Here is a 13,469-nt window from a genome sequence, read left to right on the forward strand (position 1 = left end):
ATCCTTCTTACAGACAGGTTTATGTGTTGGGGTTTTGTTTGTTTGTTTGTTTTTGTGGTTGGGGGTTTTGTCAGTACTGTTAGGGGAAGAATTGATGCTGAACTGATTTTATTTCTCAGTACAGCTACTGTTGTAGCAGTAGAGAGCTAGCTATTAGCTCAATTAAAGTCATTTTATGCTCTTTTCCATTTTTCCACTAATAAGTCTAGTTGAAAGGGGGAGCCATGGAAATGTCAAAAAGATTACAAAATTTGTTATAAATGTTTCTTGCTGTTCGTTAATGGAAAAGATAAACAGTAGCAGGCAGACTGAATCTGTGAAGTTGGATTACTTTTATTCCAATACTGTGGATTGGATTCTCAAATACTGTGGATTCTCAAATACGGATTTCCTTGCTTCATTTAAACGTCGAGCTTTGTTGGCTTTTTTTTCCAGACTTTATCATGCAGAGAAGATTTCAAACACCAATCTAGTATTCATTATTAGTGACAGCCAACTGCTGTGCCGCTCCTGTGACCCAAAGCCACTGATGCAAGCGGAGAAGCCGGGTATCCTTTAAAATCATGTTATTTAGTAGTGTGGATTGATTTTTGGCTATGATATACTGGAGTATATTTGAAAAAAATGGCCTGTTTATGTACATATTAGTAGCACTGTTGCCATTGGAGTACTTGAAGCAGCATATATTTGTGGATGATATCACAAATCATCTGAGGCAGCAGTCATTGAGGTAGAGAGCAAAGCTGTTATTTGTGAGGACCTAAACAGAAATGGATTGACAGGAACTTAATGAAGTTTCCAAAAAGCAGATGCAAAGTCTGGGATCTAGGACACAATAATGGCATGCAGCTGGACAGCTGGGGATGGAGTGACTAGAAACTGTTTTGCAGAAAAAGACGTGAGGATCATGATGGACAAGAAGTTGAACATCAGTTGGTACTGTGCCTTGCAATAAAGAGGGCCAGTCACATCCTGGTCTGTGTTAGCAAGGGTGTAGTCAACAGGTTGGGAGAATTGATCCATCCCATCTCTTCAGCACTGGTGAGACCATATCTGGAGTGCTGTCTACAGTTTGGGGCTCCCCATTACCGCACTGATGTACTGGAGGAAGTCCAGTGAAGGGCCACCAAGGTGGTTGGCATCTGGAGCACAGGACAGGCAAGGGGACCCTGCGAGTCCTGGGTTTGTTCAGCCTTTAGAAAAGACAAGGGTATGTCTGTCTAGAGAAATAACAAAAAAGGGCAACACCAAGATCAGAGTGTTTGGTCATGAAAAGTTGGGAAGCCACACTGATGCCTGCAACACTGAGGTGAAATGATGGAGGCACATTAGTGTGTGCTCAGTGTCAATGAGAACTGGAAACCGCTTTAATCATCAAAGGCTAGAGTTTATCCTGCTGCTAGCATAGAATTTCTTCAGACCTGGCTGGAGACATAGACGGCAAACATGCTAAGCAGAGTCCTTGCAACACATGCATTAAAATTAAAAGCATGTGAAAGGTTGTTCTAATTTACAAACACCAGCATGCCAATCTCTATGACTTTAGCCTGTTCACTCCAGTTGATATCTGTAGGTAATGGTGATGGAAATACATAAAACCAACATACACATATTCTAGGCCAGAAGAAATTCACCACAATTTTTCTCTGCTATATATGCTTGAGGATAGCATGCCAGAGACAGTAATTCAAATAATAATTTGGATTATTATAACAGAATATAGAAAACAATTAGTAATACCTTTGTCCATGTCAGGAAGTTAGCTGAGACAACCTCTCCCATTCCTGAAGGAAAAGCAGATGGTGGTAGAGATGACTGTGTTTCTTTGGCACAAGAAATGCATTCATTGCCACATTAATAAAACTGGAATTCCATCTACGCTTGGGCTGAAAAGGAAGTTACATTGGGGTGGAAGCAATATCCATGTCATCACAGAACTATGTAAACACAGCCTAATATTCTAATTGGCTCAAGTCCATGACAGTTTGATTAACTGTTGCCACTGTCTGAATTTATAGACAGCACTCACTATAGAAAATGAAGCACGTTTGATGGGAAATGGGCACATGACTTGCATTTCCCTGTGGGGCCCAAACGTTCTAGAAAGCAGTAAACGATCTCAAATGGCAACCAGAGCAGCTGGGTGGGCTTATATTGACTAAATGAACTATTTTATTTTTGTTCCAACTATGCAGTACTAAGCTATTCTCTCTTTTCTATAACTAAGGTACATTGTGAAATGCAGATGTAGCATAACATCACATAAGCAGACAGAATGACCTTTGGGTGCTATTCAGATGGTTATTATTAGACCCTGCTTCCTTCTGGCTGGTACAGCTTTGCTTGTGCACATGGTCTTTTAGAATATTTCTACGTTTTGACTTCCTTTCAGCTGGGCCCCAGCAGAGGAAAGGGGAGGTGAGTTTGATAACATCTGAATGAAGACAGATGTAGATCTGTAGAACTAAATTCCCCATCCTCTTGCCTTCTCTTCCATTGGGCATCTCCACTCATTGCAATGAAGCTGCTGTAGTACTCCACAGTAGTGCAGGAGTAGGATTGCTTCAAGTATAAGTTAGAGCTACTAAGAAAAGTGAAGTTTTGGTGCTCAATTTTTTTAAAACACTCTCACTTAGCTTTAATGTGTGTACTACCAACAGTGGAATAAAAAAAGCTTAACATACTGAATGTAAATATAAACAGGTTTCAACAGAAGATGGTTTTGCAGCTTGCCATATCCGTGCCTTTCAAGTATGCTGCAATGACTTGTGTCCTTTGTTAGCCTGTGGCAAGTGTGAAGTATAGTATTTACACTTAAATATCAGCAATTACAGATTTCAGAGATGTAAGCTAAAGCATTACCTGACATTTACATTTAGCTAATTAATAGCATGTCCCCATTTCTATCCTCCTGTTTTACTGTTAGTTTGGACAGCATTTTCTCTGTCTCCCTTAATCACTGAAATGCTAATGAGATCTGATTAAGTTTTCTGTCATTTACTATCAAAGCCTACAGTGGGATGATCTTGTCTATGATATTTGGGGTAATATAGGTGTACACATAATAAAACTAGTAGTTCTTATAGGCCTTCGCTGCAATTTTCAGCCTGTATATAGCATTACTTTTCCAAAGAGGCTTCCCTGCTTTTACTGTGTATCTTCCTTTTAGCAGAATAACTCAGTGATAACATATGCTATAACCAATCAACACCATTGAAAGTCTATTACTTTATCAAATATTTTCTGTAATATTTATGCAATTGTAATAAAAGCCATGCAGAAAATCTTAAAAAATCTCAGCTTTTATTTTTATTTTTTGTACAGTCCTGGAAGTACTTGTTCTAAAAAGTCATGCAGGATGTTTATTTCCTTGATTAAAGCAGTGTTAAAAAAAAAAAAAAAAAGGGTATTTGATTTTGATTGATATTGATTTATCTGGAGGCTTGGTTTGGTTTGGTTTTCTTTAATTTAAACAAGGAACTGTGTCTATTGATGTTTATTTCAGTACTATCTGAATTAACATAAAACTTCTCCCACGAAAGTAAAACAAGAATGTTAATCCTGCTAATGTACGATGCACGAAAAATAGTCATGCTCCTTAACCAGAGAAACAGATGAAGGGCCAAATCCTTGTGAAATGGTCAAACAACCTAGATACAGAAAAGGTCCTGATGTCTGTTTTGATGAAGCCAAACAGGTAAAATTGAACTTGTAAGACTTTAGGACTATCTTTGAAAACAATTGTCGAGCTGCTTTAGAAGAGCAGTGAAAACTATGTTTAAATGTACCTTGGTGCCTGGTAACCTATCTATCACTAAACAGACTATTCACTGTAGACCATAGCCACTCTATTTCAAATATGCCATGATTAACATAAAATTAACAGCTGCTTTCTTATCTGCCTTTCCTATAACCATTACACTTTCACACATGATTCCTACTAAAAAAAAAAAACATCAGTGAGCATAAAACTGATGGTCTCTGTACGGTGCTGTGAAATCCAGTTCTTCTATGGCTTTCAGAAATAGATTATAATCCTGGCTTAGAAGCAGTATTTTTATATTAGTGTTTCCAAATATTATTTAAGGTGTTGTTAAATGATTAAAAACATTATATTTGGTTTAGGATGTTGTTCCTTTTAGAAATTCTGTAAATATGTATTGACCTTAGGTCACATTCTTAACAGGTATAAAAGTGCATTGCTTTACAGAAATCAGCAAAACTGTGCTGTTTAGTAATCCCTGTATTGTATACATTACAGTTTTGAAGGAGAAAAATTATGATATTATATGTGCCACGTATATAAATTATTTTGAATATACTCTGTGTCTTACTTTTCAAAATACTGCATGAAAGAGAATATGTTGAATTCAAATTGTTCAGAATAAATTTCAAGACAGAAAGTACTGAACAGGGAAGTACCTGCCATTATAAAAATAAATATTTTTAAAATGCATTTTGTAATGTCTCATCCCATTTCTACAAAGGAAAGATTGTCCAAAACTAGTGCAGTTAGTTGGCTAACTGCTGTATACCAAGTTTTGTTCCAGCATATTCTCTGCTTTTCTTTACTGAGGCACAATCACTGAGATGTCAGTACTGTTAAAAAAGTCCAGGCAGTTGGTATTCCATGCATTTTTCTAGTAACCAAATTTTATTTTAAAAAGGAAGTCTTCTTACTGGCCAACAAAGGTTAAACAAAGTTGAAAAGCCATTCAAAAGCTATTTGGCCATTGTAAATATTCCAAATCCTCCTGATACGATTGTGTGTGAAAGTACAGCTCTTGCTCACTAGCTTGATGTGCTAATCAGTGTGTAAGTCATGTGTTTTGTAATAGTGGATTGTTTTAGTTAAGTTTATTTGCAAAATTTGCTGTGAATCTCTTGCTCTTGGGTGGATGCTTTCACATCAACTCTGCTAACTGCCAGCAATCTGCATGATATCTCATCTTGTATGTCTTTTTTTCTGTGTTTTCTTTCCTTTCCTCTACTTGCTACTTTGCCCGTTATTAATAGGATCAGCCTATATGCACAACGAGTCGTGCCTCTGCCATGACGTCCGCTCCTATCTTCATTTTTCTGCAAGTTTTCATGTGGTGTGGATGGTCAGTTACTTTCTCTAATTTTTTGTTTTGTTCTTGGCTTAAAAAATTAGCAGATTTTTTTACTTACTAAGCATAGAAAAGAAAACAAAATGAAGCGAATCCCAAAAGCAACAATCTGGAGCAAATTACTATTGCAATATTAAGGGAAATTAAATATGAAAAAACCCTGTCTGGAGCCTTATAAATCACAATTACAGAATACAAGGGCCTCTCCCACAGCAAATACAAAGACACGGGAACCTGTTGGGTTTATATGGTCGGCTCTTTGAGATTGCACATGTACCAACTGAGTCAGTGTCATTCCCTTCAAAACATTTTTCCCATGTCCCTGTTAAAATGAAACAGAAGAAGAAAGTTTTCAGCACAGAGACAAACAAATGTACAAAGTAATAAGAAGAGACTATAATACCTGTGAAAATAAAGTTGTATTTAGGGATAGCAAGGATGAGTGCTCTGGGTAAGAGTAAGTGTTGCTACTGAGAAGAGTAAGGAGTTTTCACTGCATTCAAATTAACTCAAATGTTAATGATGGAAGGTAATAGCATGCTTTAATTCGGTTAAACTACAAATTCAGTAAAATCATATTTTTACTTTTTAATTTTTTTGCAACCTAAACATATTCATTGCCTATTTACAGCAGAAGGTGGGTTTTTTCTTCTAATGAAATACATGGATACATGAAGTCCTGCATGTTGACCTAATGCAGACTCTGGGGTTCATAACGAAAGCCTTGGCATTTTAGACTGTGTTGCATTTAATGGTGTGAGAGTGTGCACTGCTGTGCTAGTGACATATATGCAAGAGAACTGCTGATCTAAAGAGAATAAAATTAATGACCTTGTACACTAGAGGGGTTTCTGATCAATATTATTACTCAGAAAACCACTAGAGGGAGATACTGACATATCTATCAACGGAAAGCCAACCGAGAGACAGAAATGGAAACTTAGAGGTAATTTTTCAGAGTTAGTGTAGTAAAATATTGAAAATTGTAACAATTTAGAGCACTCATTTTCTCAATAATTTATATTCTCTTTATACTTGGGGGAAGATTCAATTAATATCCCTTGAACATCAGTGAAAAAAAGTTCTGTTTAACAGCTGTATTTCAGCAATTTTGAAGTTTCCTGTTCTGTATTTAAATGATTCTAATTTTAGCCATGGCTGAAGGTTGTAAGGAAGGGTGAAAGTCCCTTCCCCCAAGCCAGTGGTATTTCACATTAAAATCTAGAAGATTAACATCTTATGTTCTTACTCATGAAATTTGCTCTGCAAGTAACCTTATTTTAATTAAAAAGCTACTGTCCAATGTACATAAAGCAGCAGAGACTCACCTTGAGCTGAATTCTTTATGTCCAATATGGTCTTTCTGCTCAAGAAGGCAAACGAAAACACTGGGAAACCCATGAAATATAATTTTAGCTGATAGACTTCTGGCAGCAGAAAGTTATAAAGGTAATTTTGTTCATCCATCCTGTTTTTAATAACTTTGTGATTTTGGAAATGGGTTCTCACTGGACATTAATCTGTGAAGTTTTATTAAAATCACTGGAGCCAACACAGATACAAACCAGCTGATCAGGTTCAATAACAGCAGCTGTTTTCCTTTTTTTTCATCAAGGATAACAAAATAGTCTTTATTACCCCCTGGAATAGCTTGCTCTTACTTTGTACATGCACACTGTTTTTGTTTGCTGTGGCTGAGAATAAAGAGAACTCTAGGAGTTTTAGCCCATTCTGGGAATGTCTTACTTTCATCAGCTCCCAGGGATGTCAGTGGGAGCTTTGAGGATGATTAGCAGCCCAGACAACTGTATACATCTTGATGGGATTGGCTGTATCCCTGATCTATGTGTGGGTAGCTGTACAGCTTTGGCAGCTTTGTGTGGTAGTCCAAGTAAAGGAGGGTAACACAAAATTTGTGAAAGACCGTGCATTGGAACTTGAAATACTCTTGAGTAAAAGCAAAGGTGTTCTCCATGCAATATGAAGCATTTAAAATATATGCTTATAAAAGGTGTAACTTTGAGGTAACCAGTTGATATCGAAGGCCAGATCAGAAGCTCTTTGGCAGATGTTGTTGTTTTATCCTTTTTATAGTCAGTGTAGCACAATGGGTTCTGATAAATGATTAAGGTTTCAGGACAAAGTTTTAGTACATTAAATAGTTATAGTGTACTTCTAAAGAAGTAACAAGTATGTTTAGACATGTATGTGTCTATATGTGTATTTATATTTCCATGTGTGTCTTTAAAATTTTGGACTGGCACTGCCTTCATGGAAATGTTGATGTATAGCAATGAATATGTGGGTTTGATACTTAACAATGAATATATGGTTTTATAAAAGCATTCATTCCCATTCTGCAAGTGTTGAATAATTTTCACAGTATGTGATGTTGTAAAATAACCCTCTCTAGAGTTATCATAGTAAGGCAAGACCTGACGGAGATGACATTTCAATTTGATGCTTTTCCACCTCAAGTATGCAAGGAAATTTGACATGTGACTTATCAATTCAAGAAATTTCTGATACACTTCTGATGAAATGAAACTGGCTAAAGAGGATTCTTTACAATTTCTTTTCCAATTCTTTCTTTCTTCAAAGAGAAATAATACACAGAATATTCTTTTGAAGACAACAAAGAGAAGACATCCCCAACTGATCTGTTGGTTATTCAGGTTTTCTGTGTGACTAATGTAGTAGTGACAAATGTAATGGGCTGGAAAATTTCAGTGAAACTGCTTAAAAATAGGTCAGTGTCTAATTGCACTGGCAGAGGTAAAGATAAGATAAAGTAAAGATAAGATTAAATGATGTTATATAATTTGTTATAAGAAATTTTATAAGAAATCTCAAAAATAACATTTACAGGAAACAGTTGAGAAGTTTTCTTAAAGCTCAGGAATAGGGGAAATGTTTTCAAAAAAGTCATTTTGAAGACCATTCAAAACTGACATTTTGCTCAATCTGGTTCCAAATTAATGATGGGATCCCACTCATTTCCATAAAACTCTTGAATTTTTTGAATTTATGTAAATCAGCATGTAATCAGACTTTCTCGTCCTTTTTTTTAACATTTCTTGTAATTTTCAGAACAGTTAAAGCTAACAAGAAAATTACAATGTGCAATACTAGGGAGGAAAAAGTAATTTAGATAGGATTTACTGTACCTTCTTTGCCACTACTTTTTTTGTCTTGGCTTAGGACACAAAAGAATAACTGATTCCAGAGAGAATATTTAGAAACTGTTCTTGGCAGAACTGCTGGTTTACCACTGTAAATTGTTCTACAAATTCAGTGTGACTTTGATCAATATTAGGTTAAATCTCACCAACCTTGAAATATGCGTATAAACCTTGTATACTTTTGTCTAGTACAGTTTAACTCTGTCATTCATAAGAAGATGCCTCTCCTGCATGAGGCTTCCAAGACAATCTCCACTCTTGTGAAGTTGTGAATCCTTTAAAAATGGCTCTGTGTAGTCTTAGGGAGAGAGACAAACATATTAAAATATTTCTTTTCAATCCAATAGGAATATTACATAATATAACTGTTGAATGTAAAAGCAGCGGCCATAAACCGTTATGTAGTTTAAAAAAAAAAAATCTGAAAAAAACAAATAGAAATGGGCAACAGAATGGTGTTTTTTTCAAGAACATATAGTGGTAGGACTAATTCATCAACATAATTTACCCAATATTTGGTCTAATGCAGAGGTGACATGAAAGCTGAGTACTGTATAATTCTATATGTGGAGGTCCATCTACTCTGTATCCATACTGGATGCCATTTTCACTATAATGATATTTTTCCCTTCCTATTTTGCACAATTTTGTTTAAGACCTTCAATTTACTTCTTTCTTACTCTCCAGACATCTCCTCTCTGTTGGAAAATTTTAAACCTCATGCTTTATTTTAGACTATTTCTTCAAAGATTACTGTTCTAAGTAATTTCAGTAATAAGAATCTTAAATACCAAGACGTAACACTGAGTACTTACTGTTCATTGGATTAATGTGAGAAGAAACCTGTACAGATAATTCTGTTTCTGATGGTATTCACTGTGAGGAGGAAACAACAGGGTTATTTTTAGGTGCTTTCAATAGAAATAAAGCTACATGACAAGACACAATGCAGATGCAAAAAGTGACAGAGCCAAACTAAATAAACCAGAAAGTTCAGTGCATCTTCAAATCTTAGCATCCTACTCCAAATCTGGTGCAGCAGAGTTCACTTATAACTTACTTGTTGACCGGAAACCTTAGGAATTTTGAACTTGTAGAGTGCAATCAACTGAAAAAAAAGCCTAAGCCAAAATTATAGAACTAAATTATAAAGCTAACAGATGACAGAGATATGTCTGGAAATGGCTATTATCGATAGAGAATGGCAGCTAACATGAGCTGTTTGCTTTAGGACAGAATTAATTTTTTTTTCTTCTTTTTTTTTCTGAAGAACTTGAATGCTGGTTTTTGATTTTTTTTTTTTTTTTACATACAAGTTTCTAGAGGAGACTGTTGGTGAATGCTATAATTCATGATGACGTATTGAGTCTAATTTGTCTGCTTTATCTGATTTTCCGTGTATTTATTCCAAACTGATTCTGATTCCTCTGACCTCTCTGCGTTAAAGAATGCATTGTGTGTGGTGGGAATGTCATTAAAGTCTCCACCCCTTAAAATTGACCCAAAGAACTCATTGAAGTCCTTTGCTATGCCCTGTAATCCCCAAGTTCCCTCTTTACACCTCTGTTATCAAGCAGTTGCCCTAACTCTGTCTTTGGCTTTGTGCTTTTGATTCGTTCAAAACTTTCTACTGTCATTTTCAGCATATTTTGCAGGGAGGTCATCAAAAATTCTTTACCAGCCTTCCTGATTTCCTGTTTATATCTAATCTGCCATTTTTATGTGCTTTCCTGTTCTTGCCCATTTGAGTAAACTTGATTTCTTAAATACTGACCTTTTTCCTATGACAGTGTACTCAATTTCCCTACTGATTCATGCAAGGGTGTTTCTTTGGGGTTTTGGATTTGGTTTTGGGGTTTTTTTTGGGTGGGGGGGGTTGGTGTTTTTTCATTTGTTTTGGGGTTTGGTTTTTGGGGGAGAGGGGTGGTGGTGGGGTGGGTGGTTGGTTGTTCTAATTGTGGCATTCATTTTACTTGGATATCTAATGCAATATTTCTAAATATTCTTCTGGATCCTTTCAAGGGACTTGCTTTTTGAGATGCTTCTTCTAGTTTTTTCCTGCTTTCTGCTTTTTGTGTGTGCATTTGTTTGTTAAGGGTTTTTTTCTGTTTTCTTGGTTTTGGGGTTGTTTGGGTTTTTTTAACTGCTTTTGGTAATTTTCACATAGTTCCCTTTCTTGAAATTGGTATCTTTTGTTTTGGATTTGTTTGGCCTGATCTCTTACACAACAATGCTAAATCCTATTGCATTATGGTCTACAAAGCTACTAGAGCTATACTGGAACTGTATAGAGCGGCTCTCTACTACTAATTTGGAAGAACGCCCTGTGCATAGCTAATGATTCAAAGACTGTTTGTTCCAAAATCAGATCTCTACATCACTTTTTGATAAGACATCGATCCAGTCTATACGTGGCTTCTCTAATCTCACGTAACTTTTCATGACTGATATTGTCACTTTGATCAGGTGGTCAGCAGTTCAATCCTAGTATTACATTTTTATAGTTAGACTCTGAAATTTCTTACCCATGGAGATTCCATCACACTTTCCTTTTCCTATAATACTTTCATGCTATTACCCTTTGTGTTATCCTTTACATACTACCCTTCTGCTGTATGTCCTACATTGCCATTCTTACAAAGTTGGTAGCCTGACAATGCTCTGTCCTACTGATTATTCTCCTTCCACCAGGTTTCTGATATGTGTATTATTTTGTGATGGTTCATTGATGACTTGTCTTCATTCCCCCCATCTTAATTTTATGTTCCTAGCATCGGTGTAGAAGCACTTGAAAGTTTTGCTTAAGGATGTGCCAATAAATTAAAGGTGTTTTAATGACCTTTCCTTATTTATCTTGATTTTACTTTTTATCCCCAACCTCCCCCCCAGCCTTTTCTGAGGCACATTGAATATTAGTTACATATGCTGCAGTGGCATGCCAGTCTGAACCAGGAGCTGTTCCATGCTCATTGGCTTTCCTCTGCTTTCTGTTCCAAAACCTTTTTAATTTCTGCACCAGCAGCCAGGCTCTGTTACTGTTAAGGTGCAGTCTGTCCTTCCCTACACATGTTCCTCCTGTTCAAGAAGTTTCCCCAGTTCCTAATACACCTAAGTCCCTTCCCACCTACACTGTTGTCTTGTCCTTGGAGGCTTGGGATCTCTTTGAAAATGGAAATGGATACAGAACACAGTGAAAACAAGAGGAAGACCAAATATTTTCAGCCTTCAGAGCTACCCATGAATCTCATACACAGTGGACAGAGCAGTGAACGGGATGGCTGGAACATTGTCCTGGTGTTTTAGGCAGATAAACATAGATTGTATAAATCCTGAGAAACAAGAAGGTGTAAAGATATTACAGACTCCAGAACAGGTATCAAAGGTATCTCAGCCAGAGTAATGAATAAGTCCAGAATTTGAAAGATATTATGCATTATAGGCAAAGCGGAACCAAGTAACAGCAATTAATGGTAAAGAGGAATGGGGAAAAGAGGTGTGATTGCTGTGTGGCATAATGAAAAGTTAGGTCCACTGACGCGTGACAGAGTGGTGCAACTCAGAGCGAGCTCTCAAATTGGAAGGTGTCTTCTCTACAGACTGCATCAGAAGTGTACAAAAAGCCAATAGAAAATTTGGTTCTTGTACTTGAATACAGCATCAGAGACAGAGAAGGATTTTCATTCTCTTTGATGATATCTTCACCTGCAGAGCATATTCATTTTAATGTGTAATCATGTTGATGAAGTGGACATGAACATAGTCTGGTATTTGTTTTCTAATCTTGAAAAGTTTTCTGTTCTTCCATCTTTCCTCGCATTAAAGTGATACCCAAAATCTCCAAATTGATGTCATTTTAAGGAATATAGATGTGGTTTACTGGGGCCCCCAGGTATATCCCATAGCATTTCTTGTTTGGTTGTGTAAGTATCCCATCTAGTTCATAAGTGACTGCAGTAAGCCGTGTAAGTATTTTTAATCCTCCCATGCTTATAATTAATGTAGCCATGCTACTCTTTATCAAAATTCAGACAAACTTCCAGGAATTATTTTGCTGTTATTTTAGGCAGAATAACTTATATAAAACCTAAAAGGATGCCTCAAGAATAGTTCAAAATTTTGAAGACTAAAATGTAGATTACTTCTCAGGAAATTTAATTGTAATTAATATTAAGTGATTTCTTCTTTTCTTGTCAACAGGAAGATTCGGCCGACTGCGGTGGTGTCTCTGGTCTGAGTCCATCACTGTGGTCTATGGTAGGAATTCAGTTGGTTCTGCTTTGGCTGTTATCTGGCAGCAGACACTGCCAGTTATGACCTTGCTAAACCAAAACCTGCATAACTTAATCAAGACCTGGCCAAAACGATAGCCTCAGTTTCATTTTAAAAAGGGTCAGCTATTCAGACAGCAGCAGAACAGCAGTGCTTGTGTCTGGTTGTCACTCGTTGTGAGACTCGTAAAGGCACCCACAGTGGCTGCATGTTGGAGTGTCAGATCCTTAAACGTGTGTGAATGCTGCATCATCTATGCCATCCAAACAGAATTCTGTATGTGCTCCATTGGGGAATCTAAGATTTTTTTTTTTTTTCTTCATTTCTTTGTTGTTGTAATCTTGATGACTTCATGTAAAAGGGCTCCCCTGACAATAGCTTATGTATATGATTTTCATTTCTTTTAAGCTTTGGATATCTTGAAGATTTATATTCTTTTACATGAACAGTTATTTAAAAAAAAAAAAAAAAAGAAAAAAGAAAATGTACTCCCCAATATACATTACTAGCACCATGATGGCTGCTTTGAACATCAGTTTTGTCCAAACTAGTTGAGTAAAACGAAAATATTGGCTAGTCTTCATCAGAAGTTCAGCATGATTGAAATGCTTTATGATGAGTGGTTTATTCTTCCAAAATGAATCATGTAGCCAGTGAAATTTTAGTAGGTTGATAAATTCTTAGTTTAAACGAAGGAAGGAAGGAAGGAAACTTCTGTTTTTAAAAATATAAAGGTGCTTGAGAGTTTAACTAAAAAGCGATTCTCATCTTAAACTTGGTGTCATCTTCTGTCAGAAAAATGTTAATTTCAATGTAATATTCACCTCCTTTTCACAATGCAGTTATATATAAAGCTAGTAGAATCCTTCAAAGGCTCAAACAAAAACGCTTGTGAATAAAAAATGTC

At 36.3% G+C, this 13,469-nt stretch overlaps 1 protein-coding gene across 2 annotated transcripts in view; it reads left to right on the top strand.

Moving 5' to 3' along the window:
* The window catches only part of CACNA2D1 (calcium voltage-gated channel auxiliary subunit alpha2delta 1), a 436,751-nt gene extending 423,734 nt beyond the window's left edge, over nt 1–13,017 (top strand). For both annotated transcript variants that reach the window (XM_075144442.1, XM_075144450.1), the window contains 3 exons: nt 436–548; nt 3,615–3,697; nt 12,491–13,017. In XM_075144442.1, the coding sequence (XP_075000543.1) occupies nt 436–548; nt 3,615–3,697; nt 12,491–12,607 (313 nt within the window). In that variant the 3' untranslated portion in view covers nt 12,608–13,017. The remainder of the gene's footprint in view (nt 1–435; nt 549–3,614; nt 3,698–12,490) is intronic.
* The last annotated feature ends 452 nt before the right edge of the window (nt 13,018–13,469 follow it).

This window comes from Calonectris borealis, chromosome 1 (genome assembly GCF_964195595.1).
Source record: "Calonectris borealis chromosome 1, bCalBor7.hap1.2, whole genome shotgun sequence".
Lineage (NCBI taxonomy): Eukaryota > Metazoa > Chordata > Aves > Procellariiformes > Procellariidae > Calonectris > Calonectris borealis.